This window comes from Oncorhynchus gorbuscha, linkage group LG07 (genome assembly GCF_021184085.1).
Source record: "Oncorhynchus gorbuscha isolate QuinsamMale2020 ecotype Even-year linkage group LG07, OgorEven_v1.0, whole genome shotgun sequence".
NCBI classification, from domain to species: domain Eukaryota; kingdom Metazoa; phylum Chordata; class Actinopteri; order Salmoniformes; family Salmonidae; genus Oncorhynchus; species Oncorhynchus gorbuscha.
The window spans coordinates 78031558-78052564 of NC_060179.1; the positions used below are offsets into that span (position 1 = coordinate 78031558).

The window sequence follows — 21007 nt, forward strand, 5'->3', positions numbered from 1 at the left end:
TATTTGATACACTATTTGATACACTATTTTATACACTATTTTATACACTATTTTATACACTATTTGATACACTATTTTAGGCCCAGCTGTCCTGGATATAGCCATTATATTGTGATCACGGCATACAATGGGTACGGATGCAGCTTTAGAACTAAGTTCTACCGTATTAGTTAACAGGAGATCAATACATGTGGATGATCTTGTTCTTGTAATGTTTGTAAACACCCTGGTAGGTTGATTAATAACCTGAACCAGGTTACAGGCACTGGTTACAGTGAGAACCTTTCTCTTGAGCGGACAGCTTGATGAAAACCAGTCAATATTCAGGTCCCCAAGAAAGTAGACCTCTCTGTTTACATCACATACACTATCATACATTTCACACATATTATTTAGATACAGACTGTTAGCACTTGGTGTCCTATAGCAACACCCCAAAAGAAAAGGCTATAGGTGTGTCAGGTGAACCTGCAACCACAACACTTCAGTAACACGTGACATTAAGCATTACAGTGATATGGCTCTGAATATATAAAGCAACACCTCCCCCTTAAGCAGTTCTGTCTCTTCTATAGATGTTATATACTTGTATTGCTACTGCTTATATCGTCACAATAATTATCTACAGTAAGTGAGTCTCAGAAATGGATGAATGTTATCTGATGGTAGCAAGTTATTGATTTCATGATAGAGAAAGGATAGAGACGGGGTGAGGAGAGAGGCGAGAACAGTATGAGAGGACAGAGGTGAGATAGAGACGGGGTGAGGAGAGAGACGAGAACAGTATGAGAGGACAGAGGTGAGATAGAGACGGGGTGAGGAGAGAGACGGGGTGAGGAGAGAGGCGAGAACAGTATGAGAGGACAGAGGTGAGATAGAGACGGGGTGAGGAGAGAGACGAGAACAGTATGAGAGGACAGAGGTGAGATAGAGACGGGGTGAGGAGAGAGACGGGGTGAGGAGAGAGGCGAGAACAGTATGAGAGGACAGAGGTGAGATAGAGACGGGGGTGAGGAGAGAGACGGGGTGAGGAGAGAGACGGGGTGAGGAGAGAGACGGGGTGAGGAGAGAGGCGAGAACAGTATGAGAGGACAGAGGTGAGATAGAGACGGGGTGAGATAGAGACGGGGTGAGGATAGAGACGGGGTGAGGAGAGAGGCGAGAACAGTATGAGAGGACAGAGGTGAGATAGAGACGGGGTGAGGAGAGAGACGAGAACAGTATGAGAGGACAGAGGTGAGATAGAGACGGGGTGAGGAGAGAGACGGGGTGAGGAGAGAGACGGGGGTGAGGAGAGAGGCGAGAACAGTATGAGAGGACAGAGGTGAGATAGAGACGGGGTGAGGAGAGAGACGAGAACAGTATGAGAGGACAGAGGTGAGATAGAGACGGGGTGAGGAGAGAGACGGGGTGAGGAGAGAGGCGAGAACAGTATGAGAGGACAGAGGTGAGATAGAGACGGGGTGAGGAGAGAGACGGGGTGAGGAGAGAGACGGGGAGAGGAGAGAGACGGGGTGAGGAGAGAGGCGAGAACAGTATGAGAGGACAGAGGTGAGATAGAGACGGGGTGAGATAGAGACGGGGTGAGGATAGAGACGGGGTGAGGAGAGAGGCGAGAACAGTATGAGAGGACAGAGGTGAGATAGAGACGGGGTGAGATAGAGACGGGGTGAGGATAGAGACGGGGTGAGGAGAGAGGCGAGAACAGTATGAGAGGACAGAGGTGAGATAGAGAGATGTTGAGTTTCTCTCTACAAACAGTGTGTGTGTGTGTGTGTGTGTGTGTGTGTGTGTGTGTGTGTGTGTGTGTGTGTGTGTGTGTGTGTGTGTGTGTGTGTGTGTGTGTGTGTGTGTGTGTGTGTGTGTGTGTGTGCGTGTGTGCGTGCGTGCGTGTGCGTGCGTGCGTGCGTGCGTGCGTAAATAAGTTGTATGTTGACATTGGTCTGAGGTGTAAGAGGTGACCTCAGTGGTTGGCTGGACACAGGGTGTATTATAAGGTACACACACACTGGGCCAGTTACATGTTCACACACAGACGCACGCATACATACACATTCACACACATGCTCTAGGTTGCAGGTAAAGAGGGATATAGACAGGCAGACATACAGTCATGGATTCTGGCAAAGAAGAGTGCACCCCCCCCCCCACACACACACACACACACACACCCGCCCAGGGGCAGTAGAAGAGGTAATTTACTAAGTATTTCCACAGATCGGACCACAGAGCACAACAGGGGTCCGAGGCAGAGCCCACACACAGGGACATTCCCTGGAGCAAACAACGTTCCAAACACACACACACACATATAGCGACTGATGGAGACATAGCGACACAGACTATTGGTGCGTGGTATCAGCAGCATCGGTCTTTAGAGTCTAAGGCCATTACGCTGATGTCACTAGTCTGCTGCTGGTTCAGTGCCGTTGAGCCGAGACACTGAACCATCACAACAACTAAGAGACTGTCATCTTATTCCTGCTAACATCAAGTGTTTTTCTTCTCACTTAAACTCCCCTCTTTCTCTTTCTCTTTCTCTCTCTCTCTCTCTCTCTCTCTCTCTCTCTCTCTCTCTCTCTCTCTCTCTCTCTCTCTCTCTCTCTCTCTCTCTCTCTCTCTCTCTCTTCTCTCTCTCTCTCTCTCTCTCTCTCTCTCTCTCTCTCTCTCTCTCTCTCTCTCTCTCTCTCTCTCTCTCTCTCTCTCTCTCTCTCTCTCTCTCTCTCTCTCTCTCTCTCTCTCTCTCTCTCTCTCTCTCTCTCTCTCTCTCTCTCTCTCTCTCTCTCTCTCAGGGAGGAGTGGGACTGGCTGCAGAGGCTGTCAAACATAGAGGATGGAGAGAAGGAGAGAATTGCGGGAGAGAGGGAGGGAGTGGATCAAACGTCAGACAGTAACACACCATTGCTCTACTACGAGCTACAGACTGCCCTCAAGGCCCTGCTGAAACTCATCAACCTACCTCTGCACCAGGTACACACACACACACACACACACACACACACACACACACACACACACACACACACACACACACACACACACACACACACACACACACACACACACACACACACACACACACACACACACACACACACACACACACACACACACACACACACACACACCCCAATATGTCTCTACAGTAGTCATAATAACTTAATTGGTATAGTGCTTTACAATACAAGTTAAAAAGTGTTTGCATTATAAAATAAAGGAAAGAAACATAGACAGGAGGACTCTGACAGATCTTTCACCTTGTCGCCTCGGTTACTAGACCAACGCTCCAACCGCTAGGCTGCCTACAGTGAAGTCATACATTAAAAGCCTCTTTTTAAAAGTGTGTTTTCAGCAGGGATCTAAAAAGAGGCACTGTATCTGCAAGCCTGATCTAATGAAAAATGCCTGGTCTCCTTTCACTTTCAAGACTTTGGAACGGTTAGCGTTGACCTGACTCGTAGGGCGATGAAAGATCAGAGATATAGGACGAGGCTAAAACAAGCCTTAAACGTGATTAATACACGTTTTAAATCTGTTCTAAAAGTGACTGGTAGCCAGTGTAGAGAAGCTAGAATAGGTGTGATATGGTTCCATTTTCTGGTGCCAGTAGCTCAGGCGCAGACAGACAGGTAATAGCATCTCTCATCAGGCGCAGACAGACAGGTAATAGCATCTCTCATCAGGCGCAGACAGACAGGTAATAGCATCTCTCATCAGGCGCAGACAGACAGGTAATAGCATCTCTCATCAGGCGCAGACAGACAGGTAATAGCATCTCTCATCAGGCGCAGACAGACAGGTAATAGCATCTCTCATCAGGCGCAGACAGACAGGTAAAAGCCATCTCTCATCAGGCGCAGACAGACAGGTAAAAGCCATCTCTCATCAGGCGCAGACAGACAGGTAAAAGCCATCTCTCATCAGGCGCAGACAGACAGGTAAAAGCCATCTCTCATCAGGCGCAGACAGACAGGTAAAAGCCATCTCTCATCAGGCGCTGACCGGAGCCATATTGGATGGTTGATGGTCCGGAGTTTCGCGTCAATGAATAGTTGATGATTTGTTTTTTCTATTTTATCTTCTCTGTACCGCTGAACACTCTGCTCTTTGCTCAGAGTTGTTAACAACACAAATCAGCTGAGCTCTTCCCCAGGCTCCCCGTTTTAAAGCCATCTATCTCCCTGGGTGTCTCACTGGCTGTGTCCCAAAATGGCACCCATTGCCCGATAAAGAGCACTACTTTGGACCAGAGCTCTGTGGGCCCTGGTCACAAGTAGTGCACCACACATAGCTTGCCTCAACTCTCTGCTTCTGACGTTCCTAAACAACTGAACATATTTATTTTCCCCAAAAAACTGGACGTACAGAATGTCTTTAACATTTTTCACATCCAGAATGTTCCATTACTTTAGAGATAAAAAGAAAATAGAAAAACAAGGTGAATATCTACCAGGACACAGATTGAAAAGCTGGAATGTTGCCTTGCTGAGTCATACCAAAATGTGTTGTGAAATCTGTTGTGAATTTATTGTACTGTTATGAAAATTATATAACTGTCCGTCTTCTGGTGACGCAACTTAGGAAATGGCTGCCTAGTTTTTCGTACTGCACATCGGTTGGGTATTTCCCCCCCCTAAATTCAAGTATGTACTCTGAGCATTATAATAACTTACGCAAAATGGAGAAGGGGAAAATAGGAAAAGGTCTCGGAGCTACTACAACAGCCCGTAACAAGACAGCAGAAGATATAATCGTCGATGAACCCAAAATGGCTAATGCTAGCGCAAATAAGATAGCAGAAGCAAAAGAACCCTCATTTCGTGAGGTGATGAAGGAGGATTTGCGCGAGGCGCTCACAGGCTTACGAGAGGAACTTCGAGAAGATGTAAGAAAAGAACTAAACGAGTTCAAGAAGGACATTAACCAGAAACTGGAAGAAAACTAATTAGAACTTCACAGCATATCTACAAGAATGGGGGACGCAGAAAAGGCACATGGAACTTCACAGCATATCTACAAGAATGGGGGACGCAGAACAGACACATGGAACTTCACAGCATATCTACAAGAATGGGGGACGCAGAACAGACACATGGAACTTCACAGCATATCTACAAGAATGGGGGACGCAGAAGAGACACATGGAACTTCACAGCATGTCTACAAGAATGGGGGACGCAGAACAGACACATGGAACTTTACAGCATATCTAGAAGAATGGGGGATGCAGAACAGACACATGGAACTTCACAGCATATCTACAAGAATGGGGGACGCAGAACAGCGCATTGGGGAAAGGGACACATGGAACTCCACAGCATATCTACAAGAATGGGGGACGCAGAACAGCGCATTGGGGAAAGGGACACATGGAACTTTACAGAATATCTACAAGAATGGGGGACGCAGAACAGCGCATTGGGGAAATGGACACATGGACCTCCACAGTCAAGGAAATCCTTGAACAGTCACTGAAAAGCCAACACGCACTACAGGCCAAAGTGACAGAACTCGAAGGTTTCTCACGTCGAAACAACATTAGACTTTATAACGTAGTAGAGGACGCAGAAAAAGACTACGCCCAACTTCGTGGAGGGTCTATTCAAGGGCATACTTGAAGACGACACTGACCTGGGAATCGAGAGAGCACACCCAAGCTCTGGCCTCAAAACCCCCCAGCGGCGCCCCACCAAGATCCATAGTAGTATGGTCCTTCTGTAGCTCAGTTGGTAGAGCATGGCGCTTGTAACGCCAGGGTAGTGGGTTCGATTCCCGGGACCACCCATACGTAGAATGTATGCACACATGACTGTAAGTCGCTTTGGATAAAAGCGTCTGCTAAATGGCATATATTATTATATTAAAAGTCTCAGTCAAAGAGAAAGTCTTACATGCAACCTGGAAAAAGCCTGTTAACTTCCAAGGCCAAAGAGTGTTCTTTGATCATGACTACAAGGGAGAGATACTGAAAAGAAGGAAAGAATACAGCCCCATTAAGAAAGCACTTAAAGAGAAGGGTATACGCTTCCAAACACCATACCCGGCAAAAATGTGGGTATTTCTGGAAAATGGCCCGGTTACATACGAGCCTGCAGACGAGGCGGCTGAGGACCTGAAGTCAAGGGGCTTACTAGTATACCGCCAGGAGAAAGGCGACATCACCAGTGGAAAGACTCGAGCAAGCTCTCCCATGGATCATTGTTGACAAGCAGAGTCATGGAGAAAGAGGGAAACCATCTCGGTGAGAGGACGTTCACATCCGAGAGAGACATTTCCAACGGGAAGATGTAAGACACTGAATCAGATTTAACAGAATGAATAGTTACCGCTGTTAAGACTTTGGGTTGTTACGGTTGACATTACAAAAGGTAAAATATATCCCCTATTTTCCCCCAATGCTGAACAAGGGTGAGTAGCCAAAAGCATGTGTTCTTTACGAACACACTAAGTAGTGTCACGTTAATAACATATATATTAGCTAAGGATTAATGACATTGACAACGGGGAGACAGAAGGGCATATCAAGAGGAGGATTCATGATATGCAAGCATGACCGATATAGTTTTCACTTGTAATTAACCGATGTGTATAAGCGACGAAATAGGCACCCTTATTATTTTCGGTTCCACGAGATCTTGTTTGTGACTACGTCACGCATTTTCATATCTGAGCGAGGGGCCCATCCTGCGGACTGGCTCATCCTCTCAAACCCCAGAGGCAAGAGACAGTCCTCTGACATGGGAGTCAAAATACCAAAGTATTTTCCCACTTTGGTTTACTTTATTATCGTTCTTGATTTTTCGTTCATTTTTAGGTTCATGATAAGCAGGCAGATATGGTGCACAGGGTTTTTTATTTATATTGATGCACCATGGGTAATTTAAGGTCATAAGTCTCTATGTAAACGGACTGGGTAGTGACGTCAAGAGAAGTAAGGTCACCAGTCTCAATGGAAACAGACTGGGGAGTGCCATCAAGAGAAGAAAGGTCACCAGTCTCAATGGAAACAGACTGGGGAGTGCCATCAAGAGAAGAAAGGTCACCAGTCTCAATGGAAACGGACTGGGGGAGTGCCATCAAGAGAAGAAAGGTCATCAGTCTCAATGGAAACGGACTGGGGGAGTGCCATCAAGAGAAGTAAGGTCACCAGTCTCAATGTGAACGTACTGGGGAGTGACATCAAGAGAAGTAAGGTCACCAGTCTCAATGGAAACGTACTGGGGAGTGACATCAAGAGAAGTAAGGTCACCAGTCTCAATGTGAACGTACTGGGGAGTGACATCAAGAAAATTAAGGTCACCAGTCTCAATGTGAACGGAATGGGGAGTGACATCAAGAGAAGTAAGGTCACCAGTCTCAATGTGAACGGACTGGGGAGTGACATCAAGAGAAGTAAGGTCACCAGTCTCAATGTGAACGTACTGGGGAGTGACATCAAGAGAAGTAAGGTCACCAGTCTCAATGTGAACGTACTGGGGAGTGACATCAAGAGAAGTAAGGTCACCAGTCTCAATGTGAACGTACTGGGGAGTGACATCAAGAGAAGTAAGGTCACCAGTCTCAATGTGAACGTACTGGGGAGTGACATCAAGAGAAGTAAGGTCACCAGTCTCAATGTGAACGTACTGGGGAGTGACATCAAGAGAAGTAAGGTCACCAGTCTCAATGTGAACGGACTGGGGAGTGACATCAAGAGAAGTAAGGTCACCAGTCTCAATGTGAACGGAATGGGGAGTGACATCAAGAGAAGTAAGGTCACCAGTCTCAATGTGAACGGACTGGGGAGTGACATCAAGAGAAGTAAGGTCACCAGTCTCAATGTGAACGGACTGGGGAGTGACATCAAGAGAAGTAAGGTCACCAGTCTCAATGTGAACGTACTGGGGAGTGACATCAAGAGAAGTAAGGTCACCAGTCTCAATGTGAACGGACTGGGGAGTGACATCAAGAGAAGTAAGGTCACCAGTCTCAATGTGAACGGACTGGGGAGTGACATCAAGAGAAGTAAGGTCACCAGTCTCAATGTGAACGGACTGGGGAGTGACATCAAGAGAAGTAAGGTCACCAGTCTCAATGTGAACGGACTGGGGAGTGACATCAAGAGAAGTAAGGTCACCAGTCTCAATGTGAACGGACTGGGGAGTGACATCAAGAGAAGGTCACCAGTCTCAATGTGAACGGACTGGGGAGTGACATCAAGAGAAATAAGGGAGTGACATTTAAATGCCACAGAAACCTCTGACACTCTTATAGGTGGAGGGGACTTTAACACAATTCTGAACTCAAAATTGGACAGCACAAACCAAAATAGGAAAATGACCTAGTTGCCAAAAAGATCAATAGGATACTGCAGGATCTAGGACTGCTCGATGTATGGCGTGACACCCACAAGACCGATAAGGAATATACATTTTACTCAGCCCGCCACACTGAATACTCCAGGTTAGACTACTTTTGTTATGTACAGTGCAGATAGTCACAGGCTTAAGGGCAGAGCGACTTATCAGATCATAATGGAGTTTACCTAACTCTACACCTTGATAGCAAACCAAGAAATACTATATGGAGACTTTATACAAGCATGCTGAATGGTCCAGCATTCAAGGAATCAATAAAGACAGAATTGAACCAGGCTCAAAGGAAACCAAATTACTAGCATGGAGACTCAGGAAACAACAAGCACAGAAAACCATTTTCAAAATAAAAGACCCCAAAACAAAAAAGATCACATGAAAATTAGATGAAATACAGAATGCATTTGAATCATATTACACAAATCTGTACAAGCCACCAGAGAAGGCAGATGCACAGACAATAGAGCACTTTTTGAACTCACTTGATCTCCCGTCAATTGGGACAGAGCAAAATGATAGACTAACTTTAGAAATATCCACCGAAGAAATCAATAAAGCAATATCTCAACAAAAAGTCAACAAGTCTCCAGGCACTGATGGCTTCCCTTCAGAATGGTTCAAGACCTTCAGAGAACAATTAGCGCCTTTACTCAAGGCCTGTTTTAACTGGACTCTGAGGGAGGGGGGTCTCCCACCGTCATGGAGAGAGGCCATCATATCAGTAATCCCAGAAGAGGGTAAAGATAAGAAAGAATGCAGTTCATATAGACCTATCGCAATACTTAACACAGATTATAAACTATATGCATCAATAATAGCCAAAAGAATGGAGAACATAATCCCAGAATTGATTGACGGAGATCAAACTGGTTTCATACAAAATAGGCAGACACAGGGCAATATAAGGAGAACACTACATGACACGTGCAATATTAATCAGCCTAGATGCAGAAAAAGCATTTGATCCAGTGGGATGGGATTACCTATTCCAAGTTATGGAAAGATTTGGTTTCAACAAAGAAGTGATACAGTGCATCAAAACACTGTATTCATGTCCGACCGCTAGAATAAAGATATATGGACATTTGACAGGAACGATAAACTTAGAGCGAGGGGCAAGACAAGGCTGTAATCTTTCCCCCACGCTGTTCTCCTTGTACCTAGAACCATTAGCACAGGCAATAAGACATGACCCAACCTTAGAGGGAATAACAATAAGAGGCAGTGAACATAAGATATGTGTGTATGCTGATGACGTTCTGTTATTCCTTAAAGACCCAGGCTCAATTGTACCTAGATTGATGGATGTTTTACAAACATTTGGAACATATTCAGGGTATGTGCTTAACGTACACAAGACCCAAACCCTAGTATATAATTATACCCCACAGGAAGAGCTGAAGAGTAGGTATAACTTCACCTGGACCTCTTCATCCATTAAATATCTGGGAGTAAATTTACCAAAAGATGCACCCAAACTTTATTGCATGAATTACGATCACATTAACAAGAAAATATATGATGACCGAGAAAGGTGGAATTCACTTCCCTTAGATCTTAGTAGTAGAATTGAAACAATGCAAATGAACATCCTGCCAAGGTTACTGCATTTGTTCCAATCACTGCCCATAGAAATCCCACCTAAACAGTTTAGGGAATGGGATAAACAGATATCAGGGTTTATCTGGAACAGTAAGAGACCAAGAACCAGATATACAACATTACAGTTACCAAAAAACTGTGGGGGCCTTACCAAACCTAAAAGAGTATTATGTGTCAGCCCAATTGAGACCTCTGGTGTGTTGGTGCAATTCAGAATATGAATCCAAATGGAAAGACATGGAGACTACTCTGACAGAGATACCCATACAGACAGTACTGGGAAATAAGGACATGGAGACTACTCTGACAGAGATACCCATACAGTCAGTACTGGGAAATAAGGACATGGAGACTACTCTGACAGAGATACCCATACAGACAGTACTGGGAAATAAGGACATGGAGACTACTCTGACAGAAATACCCATACAGTCAGTACTGGGAAATAAGGACATGGAGACTACTCTGACAGAGATACCCATACAGTCAGTACTGGGAAATAAGGACATGGAGACTACTCTGACAGAGATACCCATACAGTCAGTACTGGGAAATAAGGACATGGAGACTACTCTGACAGAGATACCCTGGGAAATAAGGACAGTCAGTACTGGGAAATAAGGACATGGAGACTACTCTGACAGAGATACCCATACAGTCAGTACTGACAGAGAAATAAGGACATGGAGACTACTCTGACAGAGACCCATACAGTCAGTACTGGGAAATAAGGACATGGAGACTACTCTGACAGAGATACCCATACAGTCAGTACTGGGAAATAAGGACATGGTGACTACTCTGACAGAGATACCCATACAGTCAGTACTGGGAAATAAGGACATGGAGACTACTCTGACAGAGATACCCATACAGTCAGTACTGGGAAATAAGGACATGGAGACTACTCTGACAGAGATACCCATACAGACAGTACTGGGAAATAAGGACATGGAGACTACTCTGACAGAGATACCCATACAGTCAGTACTGGGAAATAAGGACATGGAGACTACTCTGACAGAGATACCCATACAGTCAGTACTGGGAAATAAGGACATGGAGACTACTCTGACAGAGATACCCATACAGTCAGTACTGGGAAATAAGGACATGGAGACTACTCTGACAGAGATACCCATACAGTCAGTACTGGGAAATAAGGACATGGAGACTACTCTGACAGAGATACCCATACAGTCAGTACTGGGAAATAAGGACATGGAGACTACTCTGACAGAGATACCCATACAGTCAGTACTGGGAAATAAGGACATGGAGACTACTCTGACAGAGATACCCATACAGTCAGTACTGGGAAATAAGGACATGGAGACTACTCTGACAGAGATACCCATACAGTCAGTACTGGGAAATAAGGACATGGAGACTACTCTGACAGAGATACCCATACAGTCAGTACTGGGAAATAAGGACATGGAGACTACTCTGACAGAGATACCCATACAGTCAGTACTGGGAAATAAGGACATGGAGACTACTCTGACAGAGATACCCATACAGTCAGTACTGGGAAATAAGGACATGGAGACTACTCTGACAGAGATACCCATACAGTCAGTACTGGGAAATAAAGACATGGAGACTACTCTGACAGAGATACCCATACAGTCAGTACTGGGAAATAAGGACATGGAGAATACTCTGACAGAGATACCCATACAGTCAGTACTGGGAAATAAGGACATGGAGACTACTCTGACAGAGATACCCATACAGTCAGTACTGGGAAATAAGGACATGGAGACTACTCTGACAGAGATACCCATACAGTCAGTACTGGGAAATAAGGACATGGAGACTACTCTGACAGAGATACCCATACAGTCAGTACTGGGAAATAAGGACATGGAGACTACTCTGACAGAGATACCCATACAGTCAGTACTGGGAAATAAGGACATGGAGACTACTCAGTCAGACTGGGAAATAAGACATGATACAGAGATACCCATACAGTCAGTACTGGGAAATAAGGACATGGAGACTACTCTGACAGAGATACCCATACAGTCAGTACTGGGAAATAAGGACATGGAGACTACTCTGACAGAGATACCCATACAGACAGTACTGGGAAATAAGGACATGGAGACTACTCTGACAGAGATACCCATACAGTCAGTACTGGGAAATAAGGACATGGAGACTACTCTGACAGAGATACCCATACAGTCAGTACTGGGAAATAAGGACATGGAGACTACTCTGACAGAGATACCCATACAGTCAGTACTGGGAAATAAGGACATGGAGACTACTCTGACAGAGATACCCATACAGTCAGTACTGGGAAATAAGGACATGGAGACTACTCTGACAGAGATACCCATACAGTCCCATACAGGAAATAAGGACATGGAGACTACTCTGACAGAGATACCCATACAGTCAGTACTGGGAAATAAGGACATGGAGACTACTCTGACAGAGATACCCATACAGTCAGTACTGGGAAATAAGGACATGGAGACTACTCTGACAGAGATACCCATACAGACAGTACTGGGAAATAAGGACATGGAGACTACTCTGACAGAGATACCCATACAGTCAGTACTGGGAAATAAGGACATGGAGACTACTCTGACAGAGATACCCATACAGTCAGTACTGGGAAATAAGGACATGGAGACTACTCTGACAGAGATACCCATACAGACAGTACTGGGAAATAAGGACATGGAGACTACTCTGACAGAGATACCCATACAGTCAGTACTGGGAAATAAGGACATGGAGACTACTCTGACAGAGATACCCATACAGTCAGTACTGGGAAATAAGGACATGGAGACTACTCTGACAGAGATACCCATACAGTCAGTACTGGGAAATAAGGACATGGAGACTACTCTGACAGAGATACCCATACAGACAGTACTGGGAAATAAGGACATGGAGACTACTCTGACAGAGATACCCATACAGTCAGTACTGGGAAATAAGGACATGGAGACTACTCTGACAGAGATACCCATACAGTCAGTACTGGGAAATAAGGACATGGAGACTACTCTGACAGAGATACCCATACAGTCAGTACTGGGAAATAAGGACATGGAGACTACTCTGACAGAGATACCCATACAGTCAGTACTGGGAAATAAGGACATGGAGACTACTCTGACAGAGATACCCATACAGTCAGTACTGGGAAATAAGGACATGGAGACTACTCTGACAGAGATACCCATACAGTCAGTACTGGGAAATAAGGACATGGAGACTACTCTGACAGAGATACCCATACAGACAGTACTGGGAAATAAGGACATGGAGACTACTCTGACAGAGATACCCATACAGTCAGTACTGGGAAATAAGGACATGGAGACTACTCTGACAGAGATACCCATACAGTCAGTACTGGGAAATAAGGACATGGAGACTACTCTGACAGAGATACCCATACAGTCAGTACTGGGAAATAAGGACATGGAGACTACTCTGACAGAGATACCCATACAGTCAGTACTGGGAAATAAGGACATGGAGACTACTCTGACAGAGATACCCATACAGTCAGTACTGGGAAATAAGGACATGGAGACTACTCTGACAGAGATACCCATACAGTCAGTACTGGGAAATAAGGACATGGAGACTACTCTGACAGAGATACCCATACAGTCAGTACTGGGAAATAAGGACATGGAGACTACTCTGACAGAGATACCCATACAGTCAGTACTGGGAAATAAGGACATGGAGACTACTCTGACAGAGATACCCATACAGTCAGTACTGGGAAATAAGGACATGGAGACTACTCTGACAGAGATACCCATACAGACAGTACTGGGAAATAAGGACATGGAGACTACTCTGACAGAGATACCCATACAGTCAGTACTGGGAAATAAGGACATGGAGACTACTCTGACAGAGATACCCATACAGTCAGTACTGGGAAATAAGGACATGGAGACTACTCTGACAGAGATACCCATACAGTCAGTACTGGGAAATAAGGACATGGAGACTACTCTGACAGAGATACCCATACAGTCAGTACTGGGAAATAAGGACATGGAGACTACTCTGACAGAGATACCCATACAGTCAGTACTGGGAAATAAGGACATGGAGACTACTCTGACAGAGATACCCATACAGTCAGTACTGGGAAATAAGGACATGGAGACTACTCTGACAGAGATACCCATACAGTCAGTACTGGGAAATAAGGACATGGAGACTACTCTGACAGAGATACCCATACAGTCAGTACTGGGAAATAAGGACATGGAGACTACTCTGACAGAGATACCCATACAGTCAGTACTGGGAAATAAGGACATGGAGACTACTCTGACAGAGATACCCATACAGTCAGTACTGGGAAATAAGGACATGGAGACTACTCTGACAGAGATACCCATACAGACAGTACTGGGAAATAAGGACATGGAGACTACTCTGACAGAGATACCCATACAGTCAGTACTGGGAAATAAGGACATGGAGACTACTCTGACAGAGATACCCATACAGTCAGTACTGGGAAATAAGGACATGGAGACTACTCTGACAGAGATACCCATACAGTCAGTACTGGGAAATAAGGACATGGAGACTACTCTGACAGAGATACCCATACAGTCAGTACTGGGAAATAAGGACATGGAGACTACTCTGACAGAGATACCCATACAGTCAGTACTGGGAAATAAGGACATGGAGACTACTCTGACAGAGATACCCATACAGTCAGTACTGGGAAATAAGGACATGGAGACTACTCTGACAGAGATACCCATACAGACAGTACTGGGAAATAAGGACATGGAGACTACTCTGACAGAGATACCCATACAGTCAGTACTGGGAAATAAGGACATGGAGACTACTCTGACAGAGATACCCATACAGTCAGTACTGGGAAATAAGGACATGGAGACTACTCTGACAGAGATACCCATACAGTCAGTACTGGGAAATAAGGACATGGAGACTACTCTGACAGAGATACCCATACAGTCAGTACTGGGAAATAAGGACATGGAGACTACTCTGACAGAGATACCCATACAGTCAGTACTGGGAAATAAGGACATGGAGACTACTCTGACAGAGATACCCATACAGTCAGTACTGGGAAATAAGGACATGGAGACATGGAGACTACTCTGACAGAGATACCCATACAGTCAGTACTGGGAAATAAGGACATGGAGACTACTCTGACAGAGATACCCATACAGTCAGTACTGGGAAATAAGGACATGGAGACTACTCTGACAGAGATACCCATACAGTCAGTACTGGGAAATAAGGACATGGAGACTACTCTGACAGAGATACCCATACAGTCAGTACTGGGAAATAAGGACATGGAGACTACTCTGACAGAGATACCCATACAGTCAGTACTGGGAAATAAGGACATGGAGACTACTCTGACAGAGATACCCATACAGTCAGTACTGGGAAATAAGGACATGGAGACTACTCTGACAGAGATACCCATACAGTCAGTACTGGGAAATAAGGACATGGAGACTACTCTGACAGAGATACCCATACAGTCAGTACTGGGAAATAAGGACATGGAGACTACTCTGACAGAGATACCCATACAGTCAGTACTGGGAAATAAGGACATGGAGACTACTCTGACAGAGATACCCATACAGTCAGTACTGGGAAATAAGGACATGGAGACTACTCTGACAGAGATACCCATACAGTCAGTACTGGGAAATAAGGACATGGAGACTACTCTGACAGAGATACCCATACAGTCAGTACTGGGAAATAAGGACATGGAGACTACTCTGACAGAGATACCCATACAGTCAGTACTGGGAAATAAGGACATGGAGACTACTCTGACAGAGATACCCATACAGTCAGTACTGGGAAATAAGGACATGGAGACTACTCTGACAGAGATACCCAGTCAGTACTGGGAAATAAGGACATGGAGACTACTCTGACAGAGATACCCATACAGTCAGTACTGGGAAATAAGGACATGGAGACTACTCTGACAGAGATACCCATACAGTCAGTACTGGGAAATAAGGACATGGAGACTACTCTGACAGAGATACCCATACAGACAGTACTGGGAAATAAGGACATGGAGACTACTCTGACAGAGATACCCATACAGTCAGTACTGGGAAATAAGGACATGGAGACTACTCTGACAGAGATACCCATACAGTCAGTACTGGGAAATAAGGACATGGAGACTACTCTGACAGAGATACCCATACAGACAGTACTGGGAAATAAGGACATGGAGACTACTCTGACAGAGATACCCATACAGTCAGTACTGGGAAATAAGGACATGGAGACTACTCTGACAGAGATACCCATACAGTCAGTACTGGGAAATAAGGACATGGAGACTACTCTGACAGAGATACCCATACAGTCAGTACTGGGAAATAAGGACATGGAGACTACTCTGACAGAGATACCCATACAGTCAGTACTGGGAAATAAGGAAATAAGGACATGGAGACTACTCTGACAGAGATACCCATACAGTCAGTACTGGGAAATAAGGACATGGAGACTATCTGACAGAGATACCCATACAGTCAGTACTGGGAAATAAGGACATGGAGACTACTCTGACAGAGATACCCATACAGTCAGTACTGGGAAATAAGGACATGGAGACTACTCTGACAGAGATACCCATACAGTCAGTACTGGGAAATAAGGACATGGAGACTACTCTGACAGAGATACCCATACAGTCAGTACTGGGAAATAAGGACATAGACTACTCTGACAGAGATACCCATACAGACATACTGGAAATAAGGACATGGAGACTACTCTGACAGAGATACCCATACAGACAGTACTGGGAAATAAGGACATGGAGACTACTCTGACAGAGATACCCATACAGTCAGTACTGGGAAATAAGGACATGGAGACTACTCTGACAGAGATACCCATACAGTCAGTACTGGGAAATAAGGACATGGAGACTACTCTGACAGAGATACCCATACAGAGTACTGGGAAATAAGGACATGGAGACTACCAGAGATACCCATACAGTCAGTACTGGGAAATAAGGACATGGAGACTACTCTGACAGAGATACCCATACAGTCAGTACTGGGAAATAAGGACATGGAGACTACTCTGACAGAGATACCCATACAGTCAGTACTGGGAAATAAGGACATGGAGACTACTCTGACAGAGATACCCATACAGACAGTACTGGGAAATAAGGACATGGAGACTACTCTGACAGAGATACCCATACAGTCAGTACTGGGAAATAAGGACATGGAGACTACTCTGACAGAGATACCCATACAGTCAGTACTGGGAAATAAGGACATGGAGACTACTCTGACAGAGATACCCATACAGTCAGTACTGGGAAATAAGGACATGGAGACTACTCTGACAGAGATACCCATACAGACAGTACTGGGAAATAAGGACATGGAGACTACTCTGACAGAGATACCCATACAGTCAGTACTGGGAAATAAGGACATGGAGACTACTCTGACAGAGATACCCATACAGTCAGTACTGGGAAATAAGGACATGGAGACTACTCTGACAGAGATACCCATACAGTCAGTACTGGGAAATAAGGACATGGAGACTACTCTGACAGAGATACCCATACAGTCAGTACTGGGAAATAAGGACATGGAGACTACTCTGACAGAGATACCCATACAGTCAGTACTGGGAAATAAGGACATGGAGACTACTCTGACAGAGATACCCATACAGTCAGTACTGGGAAATAAGGACATGGAGACTACTCTGACAGAGATACCCATACAGTCAGTACTGGGAAATAAGGACATGGAGACTACTCTGACAGAGATACCCATACAGACAGTACTGGGAAATAAGGACATGGAGACTACTCTGACAGAGATACCCATACAGTCAGTACTGGGAAATAAGGACATGGAGACTACTCTGACAGAGATACCCATACAGTCAGTACTGGGAAATAAGGACATGGAGACTACTCTGACAGAGATACCCATACAGAAATAAGGACATGGAGACTACTGGGAAATAAGGACATGGAGACTACTCTGACAGAGATACCCATACAGTCAGTACTGGGAAATAAGGACATGGAGACTACTCTGACAGAGATACCCATACAGTCCCATACAGGAAATAAGGAAATGGAGACTACTCTGACAGAGATAATGGGGATCCATAATAAACCCCAGGAAGAGTAGCTGCTGCCTTGACAGGAACTCCTGGATATCCATAATAACCCCCAGGAAGAGTAGCTGCTGCCTTGACAGGAACTCATGGGGATCCATAATAAACCCCAGGAAGAGTAGCTGCTGCCTTGACAGGAACTCATGGGGATCCATAATAACCCCCAGGAAGAGTAGCTGCTGCCTTGACAGGAACTCTTGGGGATCCATAATAACCCCCAGGAAGAGTAGCTGCTGCCTTGACAGGAACTCATGGGGATCCATAATAACCCCCAGGAAGAGTAGCTGCTGCCTTGACAGGAACTCATGGGGATCCATAATAACCCCCAGGAAGAGTAGCTGCTGCCTTGACAGGAACTCATGGGGATCCAAAATAAACCACAGGAAGAGTAACTGCTGCCTTGACAGGAACTAATGGGGATCCATAATAAACCCCAGGAAGAGTAGCTGCTGCCTTGACAGGAACTCATGGGGATCCATAATAAACACCAGGAAGAGTAACTGCTGCCTTGACAGGAACTAATGGGGATCCATAATAAACCCCAGGAAGAGTAGCTGCTGCCTTGACAGGAACTCATGGGGATCCATAATAAACACCAGGAAGAGTAACTGCTGCCTTGACAGGAACTAATGGGGATCCATAATAAACCCCAGGAAGAGTAGCTGCTGCCTTGACAGGACCTAATGGGGATCCATAATAAACCCCAGGAAGAGTAGCTGCTGCCTTGACAGGAACTAATGGGGATCCATAATAAACCCCAGGAAGAGTAGCTGCTGCCTTGACAGGAACTAATGGGGATCCATAATAAACCCCAGGAAGAGTAGCTGCTGCCTTGACAGGAACTAATGGGGATCCATAATAAACCCCAGGAAGAGTAGCTGCTGCCTTGACAGGAACTAATGGGGATCCATAATAAACCCCAGGAAGAGTAGCTGCTGCCTTGACAGGAACTAATGGGGATCCATAATAAACCCCAGGAAGAGTAGCTGCTGCCTTGACAGGACCTAATGGGGATCCATAATAAACCCCAGGAAGAGTAGCTGCTGCCTTGACAGGAACTAATGGGGATCCATAATAAACCCCAGGAAGAGTAGCTGCTGCCTTGACAGGAACTAATGGGGATCCATAATAAACCCCAGGAAGAGTAGCTGCTGCCTTGACAGGAACTAATGGGGATCCATAATAAACCCCAGGAAGAGTAGCTGCTGCCTTGACAGGACCTAATGGGGATCCATAATAAACCCCAGGATGAGTAGCTGCTGCCTTGACAGGAACTAATGGGGATCCATAATAAACCCCAGGAAGAGTAGCTGCTGCCTTGACAGGACCTAATGGGGATCCATAATAAACCCCAGGATGAGTAGCTGCTGCCTTGACAGGAACTAATGGGGATCCATAATAAACCCCAGGAAGAGTAGCTGATGTGTGTGACTCTGTTCTTATTCTCACTCTGAGTGGTCCTGTTCTTATTCTCACTCTGTGTGGTCCTGTTCTTATTCTCTCTGTGTGGTCCTGTTCTTATTCTCTCTGTATGGTCCTGTTCTTATTCTCACTCTGTGTGTTCCTGTTCTTATTCTCTCTGTGTGGTCCTGTTCTTATTCTCTCTGTGTAGTCCTGTTATTATTCTCACTCTGAGTGGTCCTGTTCTTATTCTCTCTGTGTGGTCCTGTTCTTATTCTCACTCTGAGTGGTCCTGTTCTTATTCTCACTCTGAGTGGTCCTGTTCTTATTCTCTCTGTGTGGTCCTGTTCTTATTCTCACTCTGTGTGGTCCTGTTCTTATTCTCACTCTGAGTGGTCCTGTTCTTATTCTCTCTGTGTGGTCCTGTTCTTATTCTCACTCTGTGTGGTCCTGTTCTTATTCTCACTCTGAGTGGTCCTGTTCTTATTCTCTCTGTGTGGTCCTGTTCTTATTCTCACTCTGTGTGGTCCTGTTCTTATTCTCTCTGTGTGGTCCTGTTCTTATTCTCTCTGTGTGGTCCTGTTCTTATTCTCACTCTGTGTGGTCCTGTTCTTATTCTCTCTGTGTGGTCCTGTTCTTATTCTCTCTGTGTGGTCCTGTTCTTATTCTCACTCTGTGTGGTCCTGTTCTTATTCTCACTCTGAGTGGTCCTGTTCTTATTCTCTCTGTGTGGTCCTGTTCTTATTCTCACTCTGAGTGGTCCTGTTCTTATTCTCTCTCTGTGTGGTCCTGTTCTTATTCTCACTCTGTGTGGTCCTGTTCTTATTCTCTCTGTGTGGTCCTGTTCTTATTCTCACTCTGTGTGGTCCTGTTCTTATTCTCACTCTGTGTGGTCCTGTTCTTATTCTCTCTGTGTGGTCCTGTTCTTATTCTCACTCTGAGTGGTCCTGTTCTTATTCTCTCTATGTGGTCCTGTTCTTATTCTCACTCTGAGTGGTCCTGTTCTTATTCTCTCTGTGTGGTCCTGTTCTTATTCTCACTCTGTGTGGTCCTGTTCTTATTCTCTCTGTGTGGTCCTGTTCTTATTGTCTCTCTGTGTGGTCCTGTTCTTATTCTCACTCTGTGTGGTCGTGTCTGATTGCAGGCCAAGCACTTCCGTATCTACACTCACGAGGTGTTGGAGTTGGGTCATAATGTTTCCTTCCTGCTGCTGCTGCCGGCGGCTGACGATGTGTGTACCGCTCCCGGACAGACCAACCCCTACACACCACACTCCGGCTTCCTCAACCTCCCTCTCCAAATGTTTGAGCTGGGTACGTCTACACTGACCACTGCTTTCTGTTAACCACCTCGTCTTGTTGAAACAAGGATTTTCACCCATCTCTCCCTTGTCTATCCCTGTGTATATTTCAAATACCTCTCTCTCTCTCTCTGTC

General features: G+C 45.2%; 1 protein-coding gene across 1 annotated transcript in view; it reads left to right on the plus strand.

Annotated features, from left to right (window-relative positions):
• Positions 1-21007, plus strand: part of LOC124039051 (ankyrin repeat and fibronectin type-III domain-containing protein 1-like) — a 178204-nt gene that overhangs the window by 98263 nt on the left and 58934 nt on the right. Inside the window, exons 14-15 of the mRNA XM_046354930.1 lie at positions 2793-2970; positions 20716-20884. Of these exons, the coding sequence (XP_046210886.1) occupies positions 2793-2970; positions 20716-20884 (347 nt within the window). The remainder of the gene's footprint in view (positions 1-2792; positions 2971-20715; positions 20885-21007) is intronic.